The sequence below is a fragment of the Prunus persica genome, chromosome G6 (assembly GCF_000346465.2).
Source record: "Prunus persica cultivar Lovell chromosome G6, Prunus_persica_NCBIv2, whole genome shotgun sequence".
Taxonomy (NCBI): Eukaryota; Viridiplantae; Streptophyta; class Magnoliopsida; order Rosales; family Rosaceae; genus Prunus; species Prunus persica.
In genome coordinates, this window is record NC_034014.1 from 14,723,528 (window position 1) to 14,732,845 (window position 9,318).

The window sequence follows — 9,318 nt, forward strand, 5'->3', positions numbered from 1 at the left end:
AAAAAATTTGTAATAGTCAAATCATTTAAGATGAAGAAGGAAAAAATAAGTGAAAGTAACATTCAACTGTCTTCCAAAATTAATGAAATATTCATTTGACGTCTTGCTTTTGAGATGTCAAAAGTAATGGCTGGAGGTTTAACTTTCATTCCACATCAGCTTTGATACTTCAATTGAAGTGATGTGAGATGATATTTCTAGCCGTTAAATGTCTATGTACACTTTTGACACATCAATTGGAGATGGTTTAAATAGTGCATATACTCATCTTATGTATACACTAATAAAAAACACGTGTCCCTGTACAACTTATCAAGATACGTATATTATTTATTGATTTTTCTCATTAAGATCTTATGAAAATCATTAGATTCACAATCTTGTTTGTGATTGAGTATATAATAGACGAACTCAATATTGTAGTCTACATGTGCCTTGAATTCTTTCCAAATGTATATAATTTTGCGAGAGCGAGCCAATACTTTCGGAAGGAAAAAAAATTGAAAGATGGAAAAGAGTCAATCCCACATGCCACATGGCATTTCTTCATTTGGTACCATAGAAGTTGCTTTAACATCAAGTCTGCTGAACTACATCCAAACTTTGCATCAAAAAAAAAAAAAACTACATCCAAACAAACACAAATCCAAACCTGACCAACGAAAAAAAAATAAAAAATTCACAAATCCAAAGATTCAAGGGAAAAAAAGGGAAAAAACAAGCACGCAAGGCAAATAGGCAACTAATTTCCCTCGAAATCATCATCACTCCCACCTAAATCACATTCAATTCCTTCTCCCGAATTCTAAGCCAAATTTCTCTCTCTCTCTCTCTCTCAAGAGCCCTCTGCAAACTGAGACAAAATGGCCGAAGAAAAAGAGTCATCGTCGGTTCCTCTGAGTCAGGCTGAGAATGGTATTCTGGATCCCGAAGATCCAGCCAAGTCTCCTCCAAGCTCCCCCAATTCCTCTACTCGTAAGGTCTGGCTCAATCTCCGCCCTCCATTCTTTCCCTTTCAAATGTACGGATCTAAATATTAGATATTGCATGCGAGGTCTGGTTTAAATATGTCTGAGTTTAGGTAAATTAATGGTTGGCCAAATTGGGCAGATAACGACTTTGTATTTCCTGTTCAGTGCTTAAGCACTTTATTAGTATGATTTATTTTTATTTTAAAAAATATATTTTCAATAGGAGTTTATGTACGTATTTTCACTTTTATGTTTTGAAAAATGGCCAAAAAGCAACTTTTTTTCAATCCATGACGTTCTTTTACTGTCAATCCCTGAAAACTTTTATCTAGGGTTGGGCAATGTGATTTTGGGGAGATATTTGGTTTTGCACCGCATAATTGATTGTCTCAATCAAGGAATCACGAAGATTAGTGTTTATTTGGATCAGATGATTTACTTAATTGGACTTTTAAAATATCAATTTATATGATTAGTTAATTCCGCACACACATGGATTATTTAGGAGAAAGGGTGATTTGAAATGATATTTTCTCATGAGTATTTGGAATCCTTCTGTTTCTTGAATTATCAAATATAAACATTAGTTTTAGAACAAAAAATTTGTTAAACAATTTAGACTAAGTCCTTAGATTCATATCCTTCATTTATCCGATGGCTTTTGAATTGGGTTTTATTCTTCTTTATTTTAATGAAATATATATATACCTTTCATTATTTTTTATTATTTTTTATTATTTTTAGGACCTTTCCTATTGAGAGGGGCGATAGTAAACTAAACTCACACACACTACACAGATGCTAGGACTCGAACCCAGGACCTTTTCTGGGGGGAGCAGTTGCTCCAAACCACTACACTGGTGGGTCCTTTGCTACCATTCTTTATTTAAACACTTCTGGTTTTGAGTATTTGAAATCTCTTATTTTCTTAAGTAATGAAATATATGTATGGAATGGATTTTTTCAACATAAGAAATTTGTACTTATGAAGTCCAATAGGCAAGATCTTTTAAAAATTCAAATTTAGTTCTGTCATTTTGAATGATTCCATCCAAAAGGGCCATTAATTTTGTTATAGTTAGGAGCTTCAGTTCAAAAACATCTCAGATGAACCCAGCTTAAGGGACCTACTGTAGTTTCAATGTGGTATTCTCAACAATGGGCTCAACATGGGTTCCATGTGAGCTCCACTCAGATGATAGTGGAAATTTTTGCAATTCGAAGTTCCATCTATCATTTGCAGGGAATACCCAATTTTTGTTATGTCAAATGTAACCATCTAAGTAGCATCTTGTTCTACATTAATATTCGTGTCTGACCATTTTCAGGCTTGCTGCTTTGTTCTCCAAAGTTGGGTCTCAAAGAAGTTTATGACTGGATGGTAAAAAGTTTAGACATAGCTTTTAAGTGCTCTATTTCTCAATCATTTTTTTTATGATCTTCTAAGCCTATTGTTTTCTTCAATTGCTTGCAGTGTAGTTCTTTTTCCTGTTGCTGTTACGTTCTTTGTTACATGGTGGTTTATTCAGTTTGTTGATGGTTTCTTCAGTCCACTCTATGCTCAGCTTGGCATCGACATCTTCGGTATGATCTAAATGCATTACTAATGGCCTTTTTTGAGAACCTGCTCTTATTAAGTGAGGTAAACATGATAATAATGGCTGCTTTCTTAAATATCTACAATTATTTTTTGGCATTTGTTAATAACTTTAGAGGTTGTGACTCATAAGAAATGATTAGCAAAAAAAAAAAAAAAAAAGAAAAGGCTCGTAGGCAGTGCAAAATTGCGGCTTTTTTCTTTAACTGAGAACATGAATTTTCATTTTTAAGGTAGGAATGTTGCCCAAAGATAATGCAACAGGTTTTAGAAAGTGCGAAGAAGATTGAACGTTTGCTTGTCAATTGGGATAGGAACTTTTAATCTTTGATTAACCCCATAGTTCAGGTGTCGGCATCTGCTTAATGAGGCTTAATGGTCAAGTGTTCAGTTACTGATGGAGCTTCAGTGTGGTAGGAACAATTGCAGCTGCATAAAACTGAAGGGTTAAGTTGTAGTGCTAAGTTGGTAAGAGACCTTGGTAGTTGTGGGATTTAGAGAATGTAATGGTGATGTGCTTAGTGCACTGCATTGACTTTCACCTTAGGGGGAAGGGTGGGGGTTTCTCTTGCTTGTCACTCAACATGGCTTCATGGCGAAACATTAGCTTGTAATGACTGCCCTCCTTATGTGTCCATTGGTACAACAGATTCTTTTTATTATTATTTGAAACTGTTGATTTTTTCAATGCAAGCATATGCTGCATCTTTTATTGAAATTTGCACAGTTTTTGTTTTAGTAGCTTTACTAAATGTGTATTCTCTAAATTTTGATTTTGTACCGCCCATATTCTGCTTCAGTGTCTCTCTCTCAAGGTGCTTAGTTTATGATGCAGGACTTGGATTTGTCACATCCTTACTTTTTGTATTCTTTGTTGGCGTTTTTGTTTCATCGTGGATGGGTGCCACTGTTTTCTCACTTGGAGAATGGATCATAAAGAAAATGCCTTTTGTTAAGCATATCTACTCTGCCTCCAAACAAATTAGTGCAGCGATTTCTCCAGGTAACAGTTATTTATTTTCTGTAAAACTTGGTCCCTGCATACATATTGTTGCAACAAGGGATTCAGATATGAACAAGAACTTGTGCAAACATCCTAGTTGAGGAGCTGGAGGAAAACACGTGTTTTAGTTAGCATGGGAGATCCAAATAAGCCATTATACTTGTTGAAACTCAAGTGCACAGGGATTGTTCTTAATAAAGAATTAAGATTTCTCAGAAAATCAACAAATTAGACTCAAAAAGAGGGTTACATTAAACATAAATCAATGCCAGCCTATATATTAGATGATGATAATGTATTCCAGCAGAAAGTTGTGAAGTGAAATGAGGATTGCAAGTCTTAAATATATACATCTAGGCTTAGACAGAAATCATTGATGAACCCGACACCTTTGACGATTGACACCACATTGCAATTTAGGCTATAAAGCTTTTGTTGGGTTTGAATTTTAGCCTTCTGTTACACATTAACTTAACGAATTTTCCTTGCATGCCATAGATGGACCCCACACCTTTCATGATGGTTTTGCCGTGTGGACAAACAACCAATAATGAAAAAAAAGAATCCAGCTGGCCTCTTATAGTTTTTAATAAAAATTAAAAAATAAATAAATTTATTAACAAGAAAAAAAAAAACTCATGATATCCACCTCTATCGCTCCTTCCCTCCCTTCTCCCTCATCCCTCCATCTCCTCCCATGACCGACCAGGAGTCAAGAGATGTGGGCTTGGTGAGTTGGACCTTTGTGAGACCATGCTCTCCAGAATGACTTCTCCATGTCAAGACCAGTCACTTGATGCTGAGGTGGTGTTATAGAGAAAAATTTATTCAATGTAATACTGAATTTTAAGCGAATGAAAATTAATTGATATTAGTGTTATAAAAGTTTTTGCAGCTTTTCACTTGAATTTTTTACACTGTTCAAGTGGAAAGTCTTTAATAGTTGATTACCAAAATGACCCTTATGTTCGGGGGGGTTGGTTAAAATGTATACTGTTTGTTGATAACGTAGTATATGCCCTTTGTCTACGTTTTTAGCATTTTAATATGTAAGCATTTTAAATTGCCCTTGCAACTTGTTCCGAGCTTGGAGATTGGGGCATATGCTAGGTTGACCTATTTTTCTTTTATAACAGATTCAAGCTAATTATCCGAAGAGCTTGAAAAACAGTTTTAAGAAAAAAAGAAAAGAAAAGAAAAGAAAATGAGACATTAAATGTGAATGCAAACAGAACAACATTTTTTCGTATTTTCCATATTTTGCCTAGTCCATCTTGTGGATATTAGATGCTCATATAGTCTGATGTTGTTTGTTTCCTTTCAATTTAGTGATATAAACTCTCTAATTTTATAAATATACTTCAAATTGGCATTTTAGGCTTTGAGCTTCATTTTCCATGCAGACCAAAATACCACAGCTTTTAAAGAGGTGGCAATTATCCGTCACCCACGTGTTGGTGAATATGCATTTGGGTTTATTACATCAACTGTCACCCTTCAGGTTCTCTTTTTTTTTTTTTATGTTTTTATGTATTTTTTTTCTTCTAAATGTTTGAATCAGAATGCTTATTGTCCTTGCGGTTGGTATTGTGTGTTTCACATGCATGGCTTATTCCAGGAAAATAATTTGCTTCCAAATTTTTTTATTGGGCTGTCATTCCTGAGTCCTTCTAAGTGAGTTATTGTTCTGTTTTTCCTTTTTCCCCTGAACTTTCGTAGAGAAGGCAGCATTAATTACTTGTAGTGTTGGATTACTTTGTTGGCATACAAGACGCTAAGCTTAATTGATGCAGGATATGAGTTAACTAGTACCAAGATCAATTTTAGAATTAACTCAAGCTATTAAATTTTACCAAGCATCAACACCCATCAACAAATAAGGAATTGACAGTAAGAAATAGACATGAAACTAGTCAACCTCAATTGCCTGCATTATGTTCCTCAAAATCTAGAATTTAAAGTGATTCCAAGAATTGTGTAGATTCCTCTAGTTTTAGGGTGTGTTCAAAGTCTAATGCTAAGTCTTAAATTCCATAGGCTGCAATGAAAACAAGTTTAGAAACAAGGCAATGAAAGAAGAATGGGCTAGAATATCAACAAGGAAACAATTACTTGAAAGAAGAATGGAAATTAAACAACAAACCTCTTAATAATAAAGATAAGGACAAACTTGGCTTTGCACCGAAAACGTGGCTTCACATCAAAATTCCCATAGCAGGAAAGTAAACCAGAAAATTTCTGATAGCTGAATTTTATTCATCAAAGTTCATTGCCATTGCTCAAGGCACTACATATATTTATACCCAAATACATAGGCTCTAAATTCATGCACCAAGACTTTATTACTGGATACATTTACCAAGACTATATTACTAAATACATGTACTAAGACTTTATGACTAGAATTAAAAGACAGTTAACTTTAATAAAGACTCTTTAAAACATACTAACTAAATTGAAGAGAACTCTTTAAAACTGAAGGTAAATATGAAGTCTGATGTAGCTCTTCTATAAAATGAAGAGCATTTAAGCCAGCCATAAAGACATAACTGGATTATGATTAATCTTCTTCCATCTCTCTCTCATAGACTCTAAGGGCTCGTGTGGGACTGCATCTCTAGAAAGCACTTCTGCTCATAAGCACTTTAGCAAAAGTGCTTTTACTATAAAGATGTTGAAATCTTCATAAGAAGTCCTATTGCTTCATGGAAAAGCACTTGGGAGTGCTTCCTGAAGAAGTACATAGTAGGTGCTTCTCCAGAAAGCGCTTCTATAAGCCATAAGCACTTCTAAAATTTTTTGCCAAACACAATCATAAGCGCTTTTGGTTGTCAGAAAGCACTTTTAGCCCTTCTAGAAGCACTCCCAAACTGGCCCCAAGTGTTTTGACAATGATGTCCTCATCATTAATCATATGGAACTGTTTAATGCGTTTATGATGAATGCCAGAATAAACATATCTAAGCTTAAGAAATTGGTTAAAATCTTTTATAAAAGATTCTGAAGCGCTATCCATATAGAAGCTGTTTTGCATATGATAATTTGGTTGCCTCATCTTCATTAGAGAAGGTCATTGGCAATGTATTTTCATTTCAGCATCTGTACAAAATTCTCGGGGATGCAACCAATGATCTTCCCTTATAAACTCCGAAGCTTAACATCTTCGATTAGGCAGTAGTGAAAAACTTCAACTGATATAAGGAAAACAACTGGTTATGGGCTCTGGTTAAAACCTGAATTTACAATACAGAATCTTTCAAGTTTTGTTTGACTTGGAACATAACCGGGCAGCATTAACCGGGCAGCATTCCTCTTTTATCATTTTAAGAGAGATGATCTATTAAGAAGTTCAATGAACAGCTGAACACCATAACAGTGGGGAAGATTCTAACCAGTGTAGAGTTGAAGAGATGAGTACTCCTGCCTCGTATTAAATGAAAAATGGTATCTTTCTTTGATCTGAAACCAATAATTGGAGCAGTGAGAGCATGAGTTGCCTACATATAATAGGCCCTGTTGTGATAGGATTTCAGACAATTGACATAATGATTGAGAATAAAGATATTAAGTTTACCCAATTAGGTGGTTCTAGTTTTCTTCTGTTTTCTGTCTGTCACCTCATTTTTATCAATTGAAATCAAACAAATGCTTTGCGTGATCCTTTTACCTTGTATCCTTTTACCTTTTACCTTTTATTTCCAACATAAAAATCACTTTTTGGCGTGCTTTGCGTGATGACCTGCTGAATCATGTTAAGTGCGTTGTGTTTGTGTTTGATGCGTCAATCAGTTGCTGATCTTTGGTTTTCTTGTTGGTTTTTCTGCAGAGAGATAATGAAGATGAGGAGTTGTGTAGTGTTTTTGTCCCAACAAATCATCTATACATAGGCGATATATTTCTTGTTAACTCCAAAGAGATCATAAGACCAAATCTGTCTATTCGAGAAGGCATAGGTAAGATTTCTCCTTTTGGCCTGACATAGGTATGGGTGGCAATCGTGTTCTTGTTGTGTCATTTAGTGTTTGTGCCAAATATTAGTTAACTCCAACCTGTCATGTTGGAGTTGACCCACATGTGTTCTAATCTAAAAACTTGAAATTAAGTTAATTTTTTATCCTAAACAAAGTTATAAACTAAAATGAGTTTATTCATAATCAGCTCACATGTGTTTGACCTTAACTTGGTCCATTAATTATTCATGTTAGAGGGTCATGTCCTATTCATGTTTGTGTCAAGTAATAGTAAAACCCCAACCCTCATATCGGGTTTGAGTTGTTTCAACAATTGCAACCCAAACATGCCTTTGGCCACATAGGTCTGAATTTGTCTCTTTTCAACCACTTTGGGCCAGCTCCGCCGTAATTATTGTTCTCGTAGCTATTAGGCAACCCTAACCATGTACCATGATGATCTGGTAGACATGGATGGAGGTGTCTGCCTGCACTCAAGGTATGCTCACCTTGTTGAAATGGTGGGTAACAGAGGCTCTTCATTATTAAGAAAAATAATAAATTAACATACGTTTTCATTGTCTGCAATAATAACCTTCACATAATTCTTTATAATTTTTTGAAATTTTTATGGTGGGCTCAAAAAGTTTGATTACATTTCCGATATATCCCTCTGTGGAAAATCTACATTATTACGTGCTAATGGATATCAAACATGCATTGACCCCATTCAACAAATTTAGTTATACTTCTGTCTACCAGTTCATAACTAGTTGTGCTCAGTAGTACTTAAGTTGGTAGTTAGCCTAACAGCTGTACTTGGGAATTTGCATGTCTTCTGTTGACTGAAGGGAATGCATCAATGTCAAAACTTTTGCCACCAAAGCGTTGAACTTTTTGACCTTCATTAGATTGCTGTTACATTTTTTTCCCCTGCCAATAATGCAGAGATAATTGTTTCTGGGGGTATGTCAATGCCCCAAATCATTTCTCCTCAACAAAGGATTGCCCAGCAGATTGAGAAAATTCCGTTGAACAGAATAAAGTGATTGCATCAAACCGAGACGTTTCTGGTAATTTTATGATTTTCAGTATGTGCCATGATGTATGAAGCATCAAAGTGTTCTCTGTTCGCTGGAATGATAAGAGTAGGGTTGTTCATAGCAGTAGGCTTTTTGAGGAAATATTATTCTCTTTTTAGTTTTGTAGTTATACTCACATTGGGAAGTGCATTTGTATACCATATGATTAAATGATGTATCGTCTATGTTTATTTAGACAAAAAGGGCTGGAGTTTCAACAAAATGATTCTTTACGTACATATCTTGTAAGTTATAATTTCAATCTCTCTCTCTCTCTCTCTCTCTCTCTCTCCTTGCATATATGAAGAGGAGGAAGACACATCAAGGTGTCTTCTTTCTTATTGTTGTTTGTACCATATTTGGAAAATGGGCCAAAAATGGTTTTATTCTCAAAAAAGATTTATTAAACCCAAGCCCAACCTCTTTCCTTTAGAAACGACAAAAAAGGGCCTTTTTAGATTTTGGGCCAGAATTTCTCAAAAGCCCATAGTACTAAAGGACCCTAACTTTGGTTCACATTAAAGTTCAGAAAATTGGTAACTGTTGCACATTGACCCACTTGAGGGTCTGAAGAGGGATTGTCACCATTAATGGCGACTTGACCGCCGTCTCTCCCAACTGGATTTCCAGTTGTAAAAGGACACAAGTTTGAGAAAGATCCCTCGAGACCAATAGTTTTGTTTGAGATATTCTGTCCTCCCACTTATGGACCGGC

At 35.2% G+C, this 9,318-nt stretch overlaps 1 protein-coding gene across 1 annotated transcript; it reads left to right on the forward strand.

Annotated features, from left to right (window-relative positions):
- On the forward strand, positions 405-8,869 carry LOC18773475 (protein LIKE COV 2). The gene is made up of 7 exons (XM_007205693.2): positions 405-980; positions 2,300-2,352; positions 2,446-2,555; positions 3,404-3,571; positions 4,975-5,072; positions 7,398-7,524; positions 8,470-8,869. Exons 1-7 carry the CDS (start codon positions 864-866, stop codon positions 8,568-8,570), a joined length of 774 nt encoding a protein of 257 aa, XP_007205755.1. The 5' UTR covers positions 405-863; the 3' UTR covers positions 8,571-8,869.